General features: G+C 39.8%; 2 protein-coding genes across 3 annotated transcripts in view; one reads left to right on the top strand and one right to left on the bottom strand.

The window, feature by feature from the left end:
• Nucleotides 1-13,599, top strand: part of VRK2 (VRK serine/threonine kinase 2) — a gene marked incomplete at its 3' end in the record, with an annotated part of 41,165 nt that extends 27,566 nt beyond the window's left edge. The window contains exons 9-13 of one of the 2 annotated variants that reach the window (XM_084262377.1): nt 3,446-3,566; nt 6,076-6,134; nt 7,908-8,089; nt 11,943-12,034; nt 13,357-13,457. In XM_084262377.1, the coding sequence (XP_084118503.1) occupies nt 3,446-3,566; nt 6,076-6,134; nt 7,908-8,089; nt 11,943-12,014 (434 nt within the window). Of the gene's footprint in view, nt 1-3,445; nt 3,567-6,075; nt 6,135-7,907; nt 8,090-11,942; nt 12,035-13,356 lie in introns of both variants that reach the window. The other variant, XM_084262376.1, reaches the window with a different exon arrangement.
• Nucleotides 13,575-20,251, bottom strand: part of FANCL (FA complementation group L) — a gene marked incomplete at its 5' end in the record, with an annotated part of 28,233 nt that continues 21,556 nt past the window's right edge. Inside the window, 7 exons of the mRNA XM_084262378.1 lie at nt 13,575-13,696; nt 14,143-14,214; nt 14,514-14,630; nt 15,431-15,512; nt 15,602-15,647; nt 16,271-16,354; nt 18,205-18,355. Coding sequence (XP_084118504.1) covers nt 13,661-13,696; nt 14,143-14,214; nt 14,514-14,630; nt 15,431-15,512; nt 15,602-15,647; nt 16,271-16,354; nt 18,205-18,355 — 588 coding nt within the window. The 3' untranslated portion in view covers nt 13,575-13,660. The remainder of the gene's footprint in view (nt 13,697-14,142; nt 14,215-14,513; nt 14,631-15,430; nt 15,513-15,601; nt 15,648-16,270; nt 16,355-18,204; nt 18,356-20,251) is intronic.

Below are 20,251 nucleotides of genomic sequence, written 5' to 3'. Positions count from 1 at the left end.
GATTTGCTACAGTTTGGTATGTATTTCCCAAAGACTGTGTGCAGGACAAACTGTAAATCCTAAAAACAAAAGGAAAATATAACCGGTCTTGTGAAAAATGGATTGAACTTTGCAGTGTGAAATAAATAAAATGGTTGGATTAGAAATGTGTGTCCAGCAGAAGAGGGAGCAGGAGGTCATGGTAAATGAAAGAAGGGTTGGGCTTTAGCAAGGAGAAGATTGAGTAGGTTCCTATAACCACCTCTGTAAGTTTATTCTGTCCTGACAAGAATGTCCAGAAGCAGCAAAAATAAGATGATGAGCATCGTAATTTTCCACCACAACTGGCAAGCGTGGCTGAGAATTGGGGGCTTTGGCTTCTCATTCTCTGCAGCAGGAATTCAAAAAATTAGTGAACCTCATAGCTGCTTGTCAGCCCTTTACCTTTGTAATTTATATTTTTTCTTCCACTATGGAGAGATACATAATATATTTTCTTCTCAGGGTGAATTGCTTCAGTTATGTTATTCTCAGCTAAGCCTCCGTGCCTTCATGTAGGGTATGTATGTTTGTAGTGTATATAAAACTTCTTTAAGGCCTGACTCTGATTTCATTGATGTGATTGTTAATTCATTAACTTCAGTGGAGTCATTCTGGTGATTTATTTTGGCAGGAGTAAGGACAGAATCAGGCTTTCAAGCTTAAAATAAAAATTAAACCATAAAAATATTGTGAAATAAATATATTGCCAACATGTTCCCATTAAATAATATTTATTATGAGGCTAAAATAACAATAATAACCCCCCCTGGTTAATAGAAAAGTGAAAATCTAGGATCTATTAAAAAAGAAAGAAAAAAGCCCAACAAGATTTTAGTGTATAGAGAAGTAGGAGAATTTGATTCAAATAAGAACTGTTCTGGATGTACTTTTCTAATAGTGACAAGGTATCAAGCAGAATTGTTTTATTTTTACATTCAAAGTGACATTTATTGTCACATTTAAAGTGAAGCTGGACCAACTTCTCTCAGCTGATGTTTATCAAGAATACCTGTAATCTCCAATTATATTAGCAGATTTATTTTTTCAAGTAAGCATGTAGTTGCTTTACTTGGGTTTAAAAAATAATTATTCCATTGTTCATAAATATTAATTCATGAAAGATTTAGTTGAATAATTTTTAAATAAGGATCTCAATGATTTAAAAACTTGAGGAAGTTAGCATCTCTAACACCAAGCTGACAAAGCAGCAGAGAGAGAATAAGCTAGGGCAGACAAATAATCAAACATTGACATTTTCATGTGGTTTTATGAAAAACATATGTAAATGTCTTTATGTAGTGACACTTGTGGTGACCTGGGAGATAAAGTGGTGTGGAAATTTACCATCTCCCTGTAAAACATTTCCCATTTTATTTATTTTTTTAAGTGATGTATGACTTAGTTACTACTGTGGCTTTTAGGAAGGTATTAGTAAAGTCGTATTTATGCACATCTCCCTACTAGTGATGGCTTTACCCCAGTGTTAGTCAGGAAATGGCTGTAAGAGCTGCATGTGAGTGAGAAGGTAATTAGTCACCGCCAAACTGTTAACTGTGAAGTAAACTTTATCATCTGGGGACTGTTTTATCAGAAAACGAGTTATCTTTGGTTAGCTTCTGAAATCTAATTGACTTAGCATTATTTACAGATACATGTCAATTAGTCTCTCAGTGAAAAAAATTGGACCATTGTAATTTTGACAGTTTTTCTCAAAAGTTGGCTTCCTGGAGCCTGTCTTACACAAGCAGGTGCCAGAAAAGCGTTGTGTGAAAATTAGAGGATCTGCAATCAAAAATGCTGTTTTATATGGTTATAGTCTGGAATTGCCATGATGGAAAAAGGACTTGTGAACACATGTGTATGAATGGAATTGTTCCACAGTTAACAGGAGATTTATGGTTGAAGAAATCACTACAGAACAGCAAGTGGTAGAGATTGTGTTTTTATTTTAATACAAGAGCCAAGTCTTGCATTAGGATGTTGCTGAATCTAGTGCAGAAAATAAACGACTCCCAAGGGATAGCGTAGCGTTCTGTTAGATTGAAGGGCCTTTAATAATCCTGTAGTCTAATAGCAGTTAAAATAGGGAATGTATAAGAACTAATCTTCTGCTTTTACAATAATGTGTGTATGGTAACAAGAAACAGTTATGATGTGTTGGCACCGTAGCTTTTAGCAGATGACTTCTTAAATTAAAAGATAAGTTTGCTGAGTGACTTTCTGGAATCTATTTAATGAAGACCCATAAAATATGATATCTGTTTACAGCTGGATTAACAGCACTACGCTCAACTACTAGTCTTTACACTAGACAAGAAGTACTGAGCAAATTTGAAATCATCTTTTGTTCCTGGAAAGTGCAAATTCTTTTTGGAAAAGCATAAATTTAACTTCTACATCTGTCTGTCTTTAATCACGATGAACAGTTTCTGCTTTTGCAGATTGCACGTGGTGTTGGCTTGCAAACTATAGGCTGCAAGTCAAATGTGTACAAAGAAATATTGCAGCAATCCTGCTGCTTCAGTTTGTTCAAGTTGGTTCCTTCTGTATAGCAGCAAGAAGCAGCAATTCTGTTGGTATTATATTTTTTTGTTTAATTTCTCTCGGAAAAGTCAATTTATAGATCTATAGATTAACTTCTGTTACCTGTTTTTCTGCATAGATGATGTTTGCGGATGGGGTTAAGTTTGGATTGAATTATATCTGCTGTGTTTGTATTCTGCAGTTACTCTATCTGTTTGGGGTATGCTGGGTGAGAGTAAATTGTTCCTGAAATAACTTGCTTTTCAGAAGTAGTATTTTACACAGGGTTTACTAAACAGCAAGTGTACTTTAGCCTGCGCTATGATTCTTCAAGCAAACAGTTCGTGGTACTTGTAAGCAGACAACTCTGGTGTGTAAATGTACACTAGATGGCAGTTTTGTCATATCTTCCAAGTTGAAACAGCTCTGTAGGAGAACAGGAAAGGCCATCAGTGTTTAGTCTGCACTCACAGGGTCCCTGCATGACCAATGTGGACCCCATGGACTTCCTGGAACATGTGTTAGCAATTTAGCAGCAGACATTTATTTCTTTGTTTTACTGCTTGGCTCTTTGAGAAAGTGTTGGTACTCCGTTATGGGCTGTCTGGATCATGTCAGAGGCCATGGGGATCAAGTCCATGTGACAGGCCAGACTGAGGAAGGATGAAGTTGGAGGAGGTGAGGAAGCTGACCCTTACTTCAACAGTAACAAGTCACTGCCTGTCTGTGGACTGTGGCCAAAAGCTGGGGCGGTTTAGGTCTAATACAGCTGAATAAACAAAACACTTTGCCCATTTGGCTTTTTCATATTTCATCAACACTAGTTCAATCAAAGTCTTTTCTATTTCCTAAGAGGAGGTTCTTATTCTTCATCTTTTTTTCCTCTCCCCCTCCATTTTAGCCCCATCCAGACGAGGTGACCTTGAAATCCTTGGCTACTGCATGCTGCAATGGTTATGTGGGAAGCTGCCCTGGGAACAGAACCTCAAGGACCCTGTAGCTGTCCAGGCTGCAAAAACAAGGTAAAAATAAAACAACACACACATGTACACGTGTATTGCTGTGTAGCATCCTTGTTGTGTAACAAAACAGATCTGAGAGACACAGCTTTGCATCCTGTAGAAGAGTAGCTTCTGAGAAAACTAAAACTTGATCAGGAGACATGTTAGAAGCAGTTAAAAATGTGAACTCAATGTCTGTATATATGCCTTTTTCCACATACTTATATATTTACTGCTGTGGAGAGGTGATACGTTCAAGCATGCCGTACCCAGTCATTTCATCTGTTGTGCAGTTTTCCAATACTCTCTGTGAATTAGTGCAGGGTTTTTTGCACACATCAAAGGTGGATCTCTGTGTCTGTTAAACTTATGGTGCTTCGTAGGGACTGCAGTACAAACCCCTCTTGGAAGTCTTTTCACACGTGCATTCAATTTGTTTAACTTTCTATATGTTGCTATTTTTCAGATGTTTTAGTGTAGGTTTTTTAACGTTATCTAAGCCCACTGCTGTTACAAACAATTGAATACCAAAATACTAAAGAACTTGATTAAAATCTTCCCTTTTTCCCAGCATGACTCATTTAGAGCTTACTAAAGCAACGGAGTGTATTAGTGTTTTCTTTTTTCTGCTTTCACAGTTGGGACTTGAGAGAGTTAATTGCATGTGGTACAGTGTAGCCTGTAGAAGGCTCTACAGAAGAGTAGCTACCCATAAATGTAACATCACAATTGGAGAAGGCAGCAAACTTTTAAGTAGGGCAAGTCACAACAGAGGTACACAATAGGGATAGCTGATCCACAGAAATCAATCTGCAAATTCAGTGTGGCATCGGCTCTCAACAGAGAAAAAGGTTAGCCTGCAGACTGTGGATAATACAGATTGCATCTGTAAATGTTGACATCGTATGTTATGTTTAATATTTCTCCTTTAGAAGTTCTGATCATTACACAACCCCCTGCAAGGTAACACTTATACAATTCAATGTTAAATCAATTTAATCAATCAAGCTGCTCTCCTAATTCTTTCCTTGCTGTTAACCCTTCAGTTACTTGCGCTCTCAGGATGCCAAGCAAACAGATGCTTAGAGAAAGTGCACAGAAAATGGTACAAGTTCAATTTATCAGAAATATCTTTTTAGTCTAATAAATGATGTTTCTGCTGTTAGGTAACTTGCCCAGCTCATTCCTATTTGTTTATCTTAATTTTCAGTGCCTATACTGTTTTCAAGGGCCAAAAAGAGACACACACATATATATATATGCACATATCCAGTTGCTTATAAGTTAATCAGTACATTAAGCAGCACAATTGAATAACTTGTAAGCGTGTTGGTCCTTTGCTGCAGAGTCTGTGTGATGGTGAGGATGAAGGGGCTGGGCCTGTAAGGCAGTTGAAAGGCAGGAGCCTGTGCAGGACCTCAAACTCTGTCGTCATCCTCTCATCCCTTCACTACAACTTGTTAGTCTGTCGTACCAGTAATGCTGGAGTGGTTAGACAACGGTGCCAAAGCTTTGGGCATTGGTAAGGGGATATTTAAGAATGGTATGTGAGTTTAGAAATGTTTGTGCTGTAATCAGAGCAGAGGCTTCATTTGAATTGGAATTTAAACTCGATTCCAGGAAAGTGTTTAAAAGATTTATTTCCCCGAAATTGAAACCCTTATTTCTGATACTAAGCAGGTTACTGAATGGAAGGTTATTAGCCCATATACCCCAACTTTATGTGTTTGAGAATACTTGTTACTTATTTGTGGAGCTTTATGGCTCCTTTAAACAAACAAAAAAGGGATCCCTTGACAGTATTAACAGCCAGACTGAACTAAGAGATTTCACTTAGGGCAAGGGAGCCTGTGCAGCTGCCGGTTCCTACAGGTGTTCGGGGATCATCCCAGTTTGTGCCTGCACAAAGATGAGAACGGGTGTTACTTCTTCTGTTTTTAGGGTACAATTGATTCTGAGGTCCAGTGTCCTTCACTGTTTCTGTTCTGGATAGACAGAAAGCACATCTGTTGCCCTGCCCTTCAGTTCCTGGAGTGCCTCGGTTAAGGTCGTTTAACCTCCCTCTCCCCTTTTGTCCCTGCCGTGCCTGCTTCTAATTTTGAGCCATCACCCAGCTGCCTGTGAGCTACATGGCTGAGAGAACCTGAAGCTACGTGACTAGTAGGCAGACCAGAATTGTTTCTTAAATTCCAAAATACAAATATTAATCATTAGGCTGAAATTGGAACAAGAAATTTCAGCTCAAAGAATTTTTCTTCTTTCTAAAAAGCCTAAAACATCTCCAAAGAAAAAACTTGACGTTGAAGTGCAGTCTTAGCTGTAAACCTGGTCTTGCTGAAATCAGCAGTCTCCAAAGAGTTAAAAACATAACTGGTAAGAGGAGATTTTGTTTTAAAAGCAGTCCTGTGAACCATTAGCTACCCCGGAGGTCCACTCCCTTTGGAATTGAGTCTTGCTGTCTTCCTAAATCCCAAATGAAGAATCACCTGCTCCGAAACCCCATTAAATTGTTGCACTCATGTTATTTCAGGCTTATGGACGAGCTCCCAGATTCAGTGATGAAATGGGATTCTTCTGGAAGCAGATGCAGTAAGTGAGCTTGTACCATGTTCCATAGATGTCTTTAGTCTGTTACAAAAAATACTTCAGTGTCTGGTGAAAGCAGTACAAATGTGTAACACAAATTTAACAGTTTAAATTGAAGCCATTGTTAAATGTAATTGCTAAGTTTTGCACCTTAAAGTAGATGCCTTCACCAAGCCAGAGCCTATGGAGTATTACTGGGCTCTGGTCTTGGGGCAAACCATAGTGTGCAAGTGGAAGTCATGCTTGCATCAACCCATTGAAATCAAGCCCGTGTGAACCACTCTGAGACAAACATATCCAACAGAAGAATTCAGCCTGCAACATCTGTATTTAGCTGATAACACAGTAGTTATGTAATACCTGTTGTTAGATTATATGTCACACATTAATTCAGGGTGCAAGTTAATTGAACTAATATTTCTGACTGCTGTGGAGCTGAATCAGGCCCTTCATGTACAAGCTTGTTATATTTTAAGCATTTTTACCTAAAAGGCTTGTTTACTGCAAGGGCAGAAGGTAAATTTCTGGATGCTCTTGAATGCTGGTCACTGCAAGAAATGGTACTTGCTGCTTACTGATGCAGATCCTTAACACTTTTATTTCAGGAACTCTAGGGATTTGGTTTGTTGTTTGTTTGTTGTTTTATTTTCCCTGTTGCTTTCCTGCATTATCCCATAAACATATCCTGCATATCCCATAAGAAGAAGAAAGAGACATTGAGGGATAAATTTGAACCCCTGTGTGTGCTAGTATTGAAATCTTGATCAGTCTGATCTGTGGTGTATGCCACAGAGTGCATAAGGGATTTTAGCAGTGTGTAATCTGAGGTGTTAGGAAGCGGTGACTGTCTTAGAAGCAGAAGTAGCTGTTAGTATGGAAATAGTAAGCGACTGTTTACAAAAGGTTTAATGCTTAGTATTCAGTTTGTAAAAGCAAATGAGTGGCCTGTTTGTCTCGTCATCTTTTTTTTCCTTCACTGAAATACAGAAGAAAACCAGGGAAAACACCAAACTTCCTTCATAGGTCAGCATCCATTTTTGCTTTATTGATTTATTCACATATTTACATAACATTTCTGTATTTGCATTATTGGGGTGAATCATGTAGCGCAGAAAATCTGTTAATGATGTGTTTGCATATTTAGCAGACCTTTACTTCTAGGATTTTTCCCGAAGTATCTGGTGCAGTACTCCACTTTTAGGATGCACTTGGGTCTTCAACCAAAAGAAATGCTTGACACTCCCTAATATGTTTTTCCCTATAGCATTATTTCTGCCCATTCAGTGGTTTCCCTGTTTCTAGAACCACTCGGTAATGATGGCAAAATAATACTGCTGTGAGACTGGTTTAGGATGTAATCTCAAAACCAATATTTGTCCAAGAATTAGAAGTTTAAAAAAAAGTTGCTTTTTTTCCAAAGCATTTGAAGTATCCTATCCGTGCAGATTTAAATAGCATAGTGGAGAGTAGTTAATATTTAAAGGGTTATATGCTCTATCAAATAGAAAATGCTTCTGTTTTACATAGAAGTATTAATATTTGTCAATAAAGTATTTTGATTAATTTTTATACTTGGATAGCTTTTGGTGCTGTAAGAATTAATGTATGTGCATGACAAGATACAGCACTTAAGGCTTTGCTTGTTCTGTGTTTCCAGTGTGCCTTCAGCTGAAATTGCATCATCTTTACCAACATGGGATTCTGTTCTGGAATTAAATCCTTTCTGAATTTCTAGGTCTACACCAGGTGAAATTTACACTAAAATGTGCTCTACAGGTGAAATAGCCAAGTTTTTGGCATGTGTTTATGACTTAGCTTACGATGAGAAGCCAGAGTATCAAGTGCTCAAGAAAATCCTGCTGGATGGACTGAAGTCAAGTGGAACTCGCTATGATGGCCCTCTGGAATTTTCCACTGCATCAGGCATGCGAAATCACCGCGCTGTGAAAGCGTCAGAAGTAAGTCAGCCAGTTCTGGGATTATTTCTGATGTCTCCTGCTTGATTGTTGCCTTTTCTTTTGTATAAGAGGAAATAGTTTTAAGATCTTAAAATGAGACTGACACAGCAGTTCTTTTGCCTTAAATACACCATGTTTGTTAATTCCTGTTTCCCCTGGCTTTGCTAAAAAGTGGGATGTCAACCCTTAAGGAGGAAGAACTGTCATGAGTCCTTTTGACCTGCAGCCTCCCACTTCAAAGCAGTAGGTCTGTGGAGAATGATTTACTTTCAGGATAATGGGGAAGTCAAGGACTTTGTTCACTAACATCTTGAAGACAAGCCTGAATGCCAGGTTTTTCCTTCAGTCCAGATTAAAAGCAAAGTTACCTTTATTAGTGCAAGCATTTAATTCATTTTCTCGCTTTCAAACTGTTCTTTGTCATTTGCCTTTATACTCCTGCAGCCCCTAATGTGGAGGAGGTATTATTCTGGGATTTAACTGTGTTATTGGTATGCAGCGCGATGTGATGCGCTAACACGGAATTTAAAAGCCGAGAGCTATCCTGTTATATTTTCCTTTTGTGCTTTTAAATCTGAAACTATACAGTTAATAAACCCATGTTTTAATAAGGGGAGATTGAGGTAATTAGCAGTCTTGCCGGACTTGCTGTGAAATGTCAGTCCCATCGTACCTCTGCCTGGAAATTCCCCGTATGCAAAAGCCCCGTTCCTGCCTCCGATGTGTGTGCAATAAGGCGGCAGGGTCAGGGTACCATTCATTTTTAATATTTCTGGTGAACTTTGGACCATCACAAGTGTACGTGAGCCAAGAATGCAGGATGCAAACTAATGTGACTGATAGGCTGCTAGATGAATGGTGATTCAAGTATCAGTGCACAGATGGTTCTGATTTGCTGAGTTTTGTAGCTGCTGCAACTGAAGACATAAAATATCCTTCTAGTCATAAATTAGCTCTTTGGAAGCAAAACCTTGGCACCAGAGCTTTACAACCTTCAATTAGTAGGGAAAGAAGTATTTGAATGACTGTGGTATTGACATCTGTAGGCCTGCATAGTAATCATTCCTAATAGAAGAGAATATCTGTTTGAGGGGGTTTTGCATGGCTAATTAACCACCAGTGAGAATATGTAATTTTTTCATGATCTCCTGATTGTCACCTTTCTCTCATGATACAATTACATTTTATTGTAGCAAGTGCCTCACAAACCAATTGTCAGCACTATTTACGTATTATGGAAGGCAGAACAAAAGTTCATGTTTAATAAAAAGGCATTGGGTTTTGATCTTGGTAATTACAGATAGTTATTTTAGCAATTTTATTGACTTTTCTGGTTTTATCACTCTTTTTTTTTATTATTTTAACAAAACCAAAAGCTATTTCAGTGACAGTGCTTCTCTTGCTACGATGGAGACCACTTTGTCCTTGCTAATTTGAGAAGGGTTTTGGCTTTTTTTAAAGTTTGTACTGTTTTCTGAACTGAACTGAAATCTCAGGCAGCTGTTAACTGATACCCAGCTGATCCTGCTGGATCTCTGCTTCACAAGAGTCTTTGATTTCTTAGAGTCAGATACTGAATACTAAATCTATTTTCTTCTTATTGCCTGGCCTAAGACTTGACAGTGTGCTGGTATAAAAGATGATCCTGACTTTCCGTGCTGGAAAAGCTGCCATAGCACTTGCTATTTGCAAGTGCATAACCCCCCTGAAAAATCCATGTATGAGGAGTGTCAGTTATCACCACTCCTGTGCTGGAGGACTAAGCAGAACTGAGTTTGATGGCCAAGAGCGAGATCAGAGCAGGGAGTATGTCTGCCTGTTAGTAAACCTCAGCTCCTGTCATCACTTTTTCAGAGAAATTTTTAAGGTTGAGTGTGCTGCTTCTTGGAATAGTGAGTAATGTGAGCTGTGTTCAGTGATCACCTGGTCCCATTGCTTGCATGTGCTAGTTGCTTATAACATTCACTGCGAAACACCTGCAGAAAAGAAATTTCTAGGGCTATTTGGGGGACTTAAGAGGCACTTAAATATAAGCTGAGAGAGCAGATAACTGGACTTTCTCTAAATTTATTGCTATTTTCAGAAAATCTGATTTTTTTCTCTGGTTATAGGCTGTGGAAAGATATTGGAGGCCTGGTGCACTTTGGTGCTGCAGCCCTCCTGACAAAGTGTTGGATGACAGGCAGGCACTTCCCACTGCATCTCTTCACGGCACTGTCTGTCGTTATCCTAGGTCTGACTCTTTTCATCTCGGCCCTCCGCATTCCCTTTCCACCTCTCTTTTTATTCACCAAACACTTCTCCCATTAAAGAGGCAACCTAAGAATAGTGGGAGCCACTACAAACAAACCACTGTCTCCTCACTTCTTGCTTATGAGCAGGATCTGACTCCAGGTGACCTGATTCCACCTCTACCAGTTTGGTACGTGGGAAAGAGGTGATTTTGGGTCAGTTCCCTTCTGAAGACCAGTAAACACCTGTAAGTACCAATAAGGGGATCCTGTAACACTAGCTGCTTGAAGATGGATGTGAAGAGGAATTGCTACAGAACATGAATTTTAAGATGCAGCTCCCTGTCTAGTACGTGAATCTAATCTTGAGGTGACATAAAAGGTGTAAGAGTGGCTACACCCTGGTTCGTTGTTTCAATTGCATGTCAAATGGAGGCGATACACTGATCCTGTTCACTTTCAAAGTGGTTTACAGCCAATTTTGGTGTTGGATGTTGCCAGCATATTCACCTACAGTGGGAGTGCTAGTGCTGGGGCCAAATGAAGTGGGGTAAGGCCAGCTGATTGCTTGCTAGCTCTTGTAGATTTCAGATTTAAAAAATTATGACTATACCAACTGACAATTTTGATTAGTATGTTTTTATTTATGTTGATTTTTAGGCATAAGGTAAGTATTTTCACAAGTGTTGTGAACCCTGTTTTGGAAGTGATGTGGTCATTCAAGGTATGTGTACTTTGTGAACAGGATGAGCGGTTCTTGCGTGGTGCAGAGAAACCAGCGTGCAGCTACTGCTCAGCGTGGTGTTTTGAGCCTCACCTGGGCAGATCCATTTCTTAGGGCTATCTAGAGTGTTACATACTGAGGTAGACTGTTTGGAACTATCCTGAGTTGTTATTCGGAACAGGTACAACTTTCTAAGCAATAATTATTTTATATTCTTTGTTTAATCCAAAAAACCTTTTACCAAGTGCTTGCTGGCACTTCCCTTGGTATTCAGGTTGTGCAGTTTCTCTCCTGTATGTGTTTAACTGGGGTAGAAGAAAGCAGCCCAACATTTCTTTTTTAGCTGCTAGAGGTAGCGTGTGTAGCAAACAAGTGTGTATAGGGTGGCTTGAGCATCCTGTTCCCAAACTAACGCTCTGTGTGCAGAGAGAAGTGGTGGGAAACTGCATTCGTCTCCCCTCAGGGACCCTATTGTTTTCTTGGTAGAAACTTATTGCAGTAGTTTTCTATGGAGTGGAAAACTTCATAGCATGCTGATTAAGTTCTTAAATTCTGGCATTTTAATCTGAGGATTTTAGTAGTTAACTAACCTCAAATATGATTGGTAATTGGCTGCATAAAAGGGTTGAATGGGTGTATTCAGTCTTACTCTTCAGCTGTACACAGAAAAAAAAAGATGAAAAAAATTAATCAAGGTTTTAGTGAAAATAACGTAGAACAAAGTACATCTTGGTAATCACTTTGTACCCCTTTAAGTGTATTGTAACGAAGAGATTCTACCCTGTTTTTCTTTCATATAAAACCCCAACTTGTTAAATGGGAACAGTTTCCAATAAGCACAAAAACACAACTTTAAAGATATCTTTATTATTAATCCGCCATTCTTTGCTTCAAGCAGTCTGCTGATCACAGCCTGGAGACTCCGGTACAAGCTAGGAGAGCGAAGCAGAAAAAGCCCAGCTGTACCTGAGAGCATCAGGCAGTAAAGTGGTGAGCAGAACAATTTTTAAAGATGTTTTTGGCTAATAATAGCAAGGGAGATAGAAGTCTCCGGAGTCTGGGCACAACAGTGACCTGGAGTAACAAATGCTCCTTCCTCCTCAAATGTAAAAATTTAAATAAATACTAGCAAAGAAAGTAGCAAATCTCCTCCTTACTGTTTATTTTGTATAAAAGCTACTCTGGTCCTAAGAAAAAAGTAGGTATGGACAGAGGCCTGTTGAGGTTTTCAACCTGACATAGGGAAAAAAGAGCTAGTGTAACTTCCCCTGCTTGCTTGAGCAGTGAGTATGCAGTGTGGATTGTAGGTCTTGACACCGGGGAGTAACCTAGGGAAGTGTGTGTCCAGCTTCAGGGGAGGAAGGACATGCTGCCATTCCAATAGGATTGATAATGCAGGATGGGTGTAGAACAGGGCAGCCGTACTATTGTATGTTCTGTGTAAGAGGGGAGTTAAGATGTAAGATGTGTAAGATGGATGTCAGAGAACACTGAAGGTGTTCAAGTGCGGAACTGGAGAAGAGAAAAAGGCAGGGTTGGATTCAGTTTATTTTGCAGACTTCCTCTCAAATAGGTAAAAGGAAGAAAATTTGAGAGTACTTAGGCTATGAGAATTCCAGAGGATTTTTTTAGGCCCAAAGCAGGAGAAGAACCACTGGTTCATGCAGGACCTGGAGTGGTGAGAAACTGTCAGGCTTTGTCCAGAGAGCAATTCCAAACACCTCAGCAAGACAACCACCGAGTGGGTACCAGCAGGCACTGCCTTCTTTCATGTGCCTACATTGAACATAGCTGAGCTGGCACAATGAAAGAATGATGGGTCTGCTTTGTAAGATGCAGCTGGAAAGCAGGTTCGACTTAGGTATAAATTAAAGCAAGAGCCATTTCTGTGCTGAAAGGGGAACATCAAAAAGGTAAGCTAAGGGATGGCACTGACCTAAAAAAACCCTGAACACCACCCCATCGAACTAGAACAAATCCCACACTCCCAGCATAGTGAATCTCAAGTTCTGCTTCATCCTAGGAAATGCAAAAACTTACACAAATTAAAACAGCAAATCAAACTTCAGAGAAATGGTGAGGTTTCTAGGCTAAAGCTTTATTAGCAAGAACTCCACAAAAACTTTTGCAAACAGGTTAAAGGTACAGAAGGCTTTCAGCAATAAATATAGATGAAGTATCTTTAGAAGGCACTTAATCATACCTAACATTACACACTTCATAGAGTCTACTTATACCTGCACATTCCAGAGCCAAGGACTCTTTCTCTAGAAATTCAGTATTTAGTGTAACAGGTTTTTTTCCCCCTACAGAACGACCCTGCAAGAGAATTACCACTGCTCAGCCCCACAGCGATGTTCTGGGAATCCAAACAGAAGCACCATCAGCTCTTAACTGCAGATCACCCACTGTCATCACAAGGAACTGGTGCTGACATCACTTGGCCTTCTCTGTTTGTCCTAGTCAGGCTTGCATTTATCGATGAGACGTATCAGTACAGCGTGGCCATACTTGTACTTCTGCTGCTAATAGTACTTTCCTTGTATTGTCTTTGATGTCACAGCTGTAGTACCTCCAGTGTAAGTGCAGGGCTGTTCCCATCACTCAGTTTTCTTCTCAGAGTTTCTTCATTGAAGACTTCAGTGTCAGGGGCTTGGAAAAAAGTGTTTTAAAATAATCCTGTCAGTACAGATTGTTTAAGGGCAGGGTCTCCTCAAGTTTCCCAAAACTGCACCCAACAGTTAGGTATGCACTGAGCTCTTTGTATGAGGCTGTTTTGTTATGAATGTTGGGATTTGCTTATTTTTAAACCTTTGCTACAGCAACATTAAAAAAAAATTCACCAAATACACTGAAGTATGATATTTAATTACTTAGACACAGGTACGTTGATAAATGTAGCGGTCTTTATGCTGTATCAGAAAACCTTTAGTTAAACACTGATGCACTAAAGACAGGGGAATGTAAGCATTTCCTCTCTTGATTCCAATGGGTAAAGGGGAAGAGAATGGTCACAAACTGTATTTTACAACTCACTTCGTTATGGTTTTTGCCTTTATCTAAGCTACTACACAGTTTAGCTCACTCATTTTCCTTACCTTATTGCAGTAAGGACATTCGCCGAAGATGACGTTAAAACTCTGCCTGCTGGAAGGGAGACCTTGCAGCCACTGCAAAACAAGTGATGGCATTAGAATTCACATTGGCTTTAAGAACCATCTATTAGCAGGGGTTTCCCCCAACAGCTTATTTGATTCACATCTGCTGCCAGGGTGCTTCTCAAGTGAGAGATGCCATATAACTGCAAAGGGAGGCAGCTTCCCTTCCGCAGGAGGAGCTGTGGTTTGGCAGCCACAAGGCAGCTTGGTGACTGGCCAGTGTAGCGCTCCTTAAAGGATTTTGCTTCAGCTGAAATTTAAGCAGGCACCTTCTAGAGTCTGTGAGCAAGTTTGCCCTAGCAGTTACTTACCTCATAGAGACAGGCCTGGTGGTAAGGTTGTCCGCAGCGGGGATCATCGCACACGTGATCCGGAGTAGCACCGTCGAGGCGATAGGCATAGCAGATTCCACAGTCCTGGGCAAAGTCCTGAAAACACAACAGGGTTTAGCTTACGGTACAGCCACAAGGAAGCACCAGGGACACTGAGGCAGAAACAACCTGCATCTGTTTGTCCTTGCTTTTGCACTTTTTGTTACTTAAGCTACTATTTTTGCCTTCACAGGTGTGTTTACACTATTATGGGGCAAAGAGAGGATTACTTAATGGGTGTGCGGGGCTCTGCTAGGCGGTATTTTATCCTCTCCCTGAATTAAGTCTAGTTTGACAAGCATTTTCATATGCTCAGGAGGGGCCTCACTGTTTCTCTCTTTATTAGACACAACACTCTGTCGTTACTTGGACATCAGACCTGAGACCTCACCCTCAGATATTAATTTAAAACTTTCACAAGTGAAAGCAGAGCTGGTAATCTAGCATTGTCAAAAATTAATTCCAAGATTGTTTGAAATGCACCGGTATTTGGATGGCCTCTTGTTCCCTCTAAGCAGCTCTACCTAATTAGAACCTAAGTCATCAACATCCATAACAGAATGTTTGGATTTTCCACCCCTCATTAGCTACTCTGGAACTTCCTCTATCCCTTTTAATAGCGAAGCCTGTTATTAATCGCCTTACTGCTATGAAGGCCACAGGAAAGTGTGCACCTCTAATCAAAGGTTAACAAGCTCTGACAATTGTTGCTTCAAGTTCAGAAGTCCTTATGACAATATATTAATCCAATTACCTCTCTTCTAAGTCTCTTATTTTCCCATGGAGTTATAAAGCAACCATTTAAATTTTACTTTTGGAGAAATAACACAACGGATCATTAACAAAAAGCAACTTACACTTTTCTCTAACACAGCACGAGATGGAAAATCAATTTCTAGGAGGTCTTTCAAGTTCTGTAATAAACCCACCTCCGGATCCCTGCAGGTGAGAGAAGGGGGAGAAAAAGTCAACGCTGGGAAACACAAATACCATTTCAGATTCAAACCTACGCTATTGGTGAGGCTTACCATGAATGCATGTTGTTGTTCAGCTTTGTCCTCAAAGGGTTAACCACTGCAAGGAAGGTACGTACATCAGTACAGCATCATTAGGGTCCCTTTCGTTTCCCCCACCCAATCTGACCCCTTCTAATTAACTCAGCACTGAGTGGGTTTTTTTAAAATTATTTACCTACATCATGACTGCTCTTAGTTTTGGAAATTCATTACACTAATATTTATAAAGATTACGATAAATGCATATAATATTTTTACTATTTACCTTTATTATATTATTTATATTATTTACCTTAAACAGTTGGTAAAAGGCTGTGGGACATGAAGTAAGGGACTTAAATTATTTCCAAAAACAATGTATTAATTTTAATTTTTTTTTTTAAAGCCAATTTTATTGAAATATAAACACAATTGGGCAATTGGCTGTACGACACAGGGTTCCCTCTACAGCGTGCTTGGAAGGCACTGGAAAAAAAAAGTGTGACACTCAGAGCAAACCAGCATGCTGTGGATTGAGGCTGTTAAAAGCCCAGCATCTGCTGTGCAAACCTCTCCTGCGCACATATTCAGCCTCATTCCCGGCTCTGCTTAAGTAAAGTTTACCCCAGGAGCCCGATGCAGCTGATGCTGGTATCTGCTCACCAGGGATGAGAAGCAAACGGTGCGTGTCTGCTGCCTTACCATGGTCTGCTCCGAGAAAGTAACACTCAGGGAGCATGCGTGGGTGCTGAGGATCTACCTCCACACTCACTGAGACGTTGTTGCCTACAATGAGAAAACAAGTGAGGCACAGGTGAAGCTTTTCTTTGCTGGCAAGCGTTTGAAAAGCAGAAGCATTCATGTGTTTTGAGACAGCAGGTTGGAAGTGGGTCCTTCAGGCTGGTTCTTACCCACCACCTTTTTTGAAATTAGTTATCCAAGTTAATTGTACAAAATATCAGCATATATTAAATACTTATATTTCAATGGGCTGCAATTAAAAATAGCAACTGATTAAAATAACTCCAATTGATTAAAAGAAAACGCCAGTCTTGCCATTCTTACAGACTAGTCTTAAGGCTTATTTGCAAATAATCAAACTCAAGCTAGATGACTTTTTCATCCATTTGAAATCTTAGTGAAACTTCACAGGTACTGGGGATGCAATTGTTATTAATTCCTCATCTCCATCAGTCAGAGAGAGCAGCACAAAGACAATATTAAGTCAGTGCTTCCTTGTCCCATTGTCTGTTTCCCCCCCCCCCATGCCCCCCAAACACATCCCTGGACTAATCGAGCAACAGCCTGGTTTGGAAACAGTACATGCTTTTCTTTCACAAGATCCCTCAATCCTCCTCACAAGTTCTGGTGTTCCTGAGGGGCAGGCACCTCAAAACCCTTCTGCATCCAGGTTAACCTCGCATCGAGTTCTCTTCTAAATAAAAACATTTTGTGTTATTAAGGGGTATGTTGGGCTCACCCTCCTTGAAGAAACCAGACTGAATGAAATCAAAGTTTGCTCCTAACTGAAGATGGTCTGTGCCTGACAACAAAGGGCCAGACGCCTTGCACTGCCCTCCACTGATCTGATGCAAGGCGGTTCTGAGGCTTTTCTTTCCTTTTCACTTCTCTGTGTCACAGCGACCCAAGATAAAGCCGCCCTGGCTGCACGCACGCACAAAGCAGCGGCAGCGCCCGACCCATGTCATTGCAGCCGGTTGCTGAACTTGTCCTGCCCCTTCCCATCCCCTCCCTCCACCCCCAGTGAAGGAGCGGCCTCAGCACCCCACCAGCTCCTTTCCTTCTTCACTCTGTGGGCGATCAGGGAACAACTTAGGTCTACTTTGGTCCATTGTATGTTCTCAGATTTTTACAATGTGCTATTGACATTTCAGATTTCAGCTAAAAATCAGAACTCTTCTTTCAAAGATAACATTTTCCCCTGTACCTCTAACCTCTGACAGCAGCAAGTTTCTACTTCGTAATTACAACACTCCGTAGCCCAAATATATATATATATATACACACACACGCACAGTTACACACACACACGTATATGTAAAAACACCTTAAAATGCCTAACATCAGCATATGAATTAAGGTTCTTTTTCAGATGGTTAACACTGTAAGCCTCTCATTTCCTCTCTCCTCTTATTTCTTTCTCCTTGCCACCTGCCTCTTTCAACCTCCTTTTCTCTGTGCACTAATATTCCAGGACAGGATCAAATCTAAAGTAATAGTGTGGCTAAAAAACCCCAAAACCTGGAGTTAGTGACAAGATAAGGGCCTCACCTGAGCTGGTTTTTTACAAATACAATTTCTCTAGAGTTACCATGCAAATCCTCAGTGTTTGACAGTTGCACGTTGGTAACTGACACCTGTACAGTATTTTCCTGCAGAAACTTCGCTTCGCATGACACCATAAAGTTGTCATTAACTTCCAAAACAGGTTCAGCATTCTGTGGAAGGTTATCTTCCCCAATACACAAAATAAGAGAGCATGTCTTGCTGGTTTTAAGCAGCACCTTTCATTTTCCCAGCCCCAACAAGCACCATCCGATTCGTTAAGCAAAGCAAAACAGCACCCCAAGGTTTCACTTCTCCAACCCACTGCCTTCCTTCAAACCCTTCCATACCTATTGCGATCCTTCTCCTCGTGGCACTCCGGGTGGGGTTTTCTGGCTCAAGCACCCATGTCTTCCCATCAATTTCATCCATGGCATCCCAGAATTCTTTCAGCGATTCCAATGCTGCCAGGAACTGATTATAAATGTCTATTAAGGAGTTCTAAGAAAAGCAGAAATGTAATTATATGTCATGTAGTTTCCACCTACAGCCATACAGAATATTTAGAAAACAAACTGTAGGCAATTTAAGAAGTGTTTAAGTCTACAACTGCATCACAGTAGCATAAACCACTGAAACGGAGTTGTTAATTGAATCAGCACAGGAAAAGAGTAGCTCTGTCCCAAGTACAAATAGGCAGCCTAATCCTGGCCGTCCTAAAATGCTGTGATGTACTCACATCCTACCCGGATTTCGTTTGGATTTTTTCTGGAAGCTGCTAGCAGCTCTTAAATTGCCTTGTAAGAGGGACAAGGGGGTGGTACCAGCTGTAAATACCCACGTAACTAAAGCAACTTCTTTATTTTCTGAAGACTTGAAGAAGCCCAGCCTAACTAAGTCATAGTTATCTCAAAATTAAGCGGTGTAAAAACAAGTACTTAACATTAGGTTTCAAACCATGTAAATACGGTAAGTAGAAGGAGAAACCATCTAATAATCAGAGGATTACACCCAAGGGAATTCAATATTTGAGAGCGGATTAGATGGAATCAGAAAAATCTTTCATTATACGGGACAACGTAGAGAACAGCAACGTGGAAGGAGTCTGTTTAAAATCATCAGGGAGCATAAAAGAAGTCACTATTTCTACAGGGAAAGGCTTCTTCAGGTAGAGAAAGTAGAGAAAACACTCAACAGCCAACACCCTTCCAAACGCAGAAACTGAGTCGCTTACGCAGAACACAAGCGAACAATTAAATGCCTGAGTAAAATGCAGGAAGGACAGAAGAGAACTGACCTGCCTCCCCCAGTCAGGATAAAGAGATGGCAAAGACAGGTTTTTTTTAGAAATAAAGATAGCAAAAAGATTTCAGATTTTTCAGATCTCTTGGTCCACGAACAAGTTCCTGGGGTCAAGAAGAAAAAGCAAAGCAAACGCTCAGCTCTTACAGAGGTATTTTTCTATAAACAACACACATGGAATCGTCTCCTTTAATCTTTAGCAATTAAGTTCCTCCTCCTTTGTCCCCTGGACAAAAAGCAGCAAATTAAAATAAGGTTCTGAGAGGAAGAAATAAGCAATTTCTATATAATAAGTTTTTCTATTTCAGGCGTACACAGTTTAGAAAGAAAGGGTGAAGCTTAGAAATAAAATGCTACGTTTTCCCCGCTGTTATTAAATTATATTAAAGTAGAAAAGCACTTAAGCAGGAAAGTGTGAATACTGCCAATCTCCAAATGTAACGCTTATTATCTTTAAAAGCATTTTGTTACTTTTATAATACCTGAAGTAATATAATAGTGTCAGTCACTTAACCACATCTTAGAGTATAATATCTTCATCTTAAGTACTATTATTTCCAGTATTTTAATAATTTTCACACCGTCCTGAAATGTGATCTTTTGTGCTCTGATGACACTTAAATTAATAGCATAATTTTCTGGTACTTGCAACAGTTGCTTTCCATTTTGATTTTTTACATTTTTCTATATCACATACAGATAAATCCTCTAATAATCATTTTTATCTTTATCTTCCGGGAATTCAAAGGGTTTCACTAGAAAAAAAGAAATATCAAGGGATTATAACCCACAGATAAGTTTTAAAATCCAATTAATTTTAATACTAATTGTAATTTTTCAATGATGTTCCTTAAAAAGGTAGTTAAATCTTTTTTTTTTTTTAAGGCTCTGTTCACTTGATCTTATTTGCATGCTCCATTGATGTTGCCAGCTGTCTCCTGCTATATACATAAATGCATCTCTATTTAAATACATCACATGCTTGTCATGCAAACCCTGAAAACTATAACATTCACTTTTTATTCGATGAACTGACTGAGTTTTGGTCCCTGCCCAGCACCTTCAGGTGAGACTGTTTATCACACACCTTTTTTG

This window comes from Gallinula chloropus (genome assembly GCF_964237585.1).
Source record: "Gallinula chloropus genome assembly, chromosome: 3".
Lineage (NCBI taxonomy): Eukaryota > Metazoa > Chordata > Aves > Gruiformes > Rallidae > Gallinula > Gallinula chloropus.
Note: the sequence above shows the minus strand (reverse complement) of the source record. Positions and strands in the feature narration are given on the sequence as shown.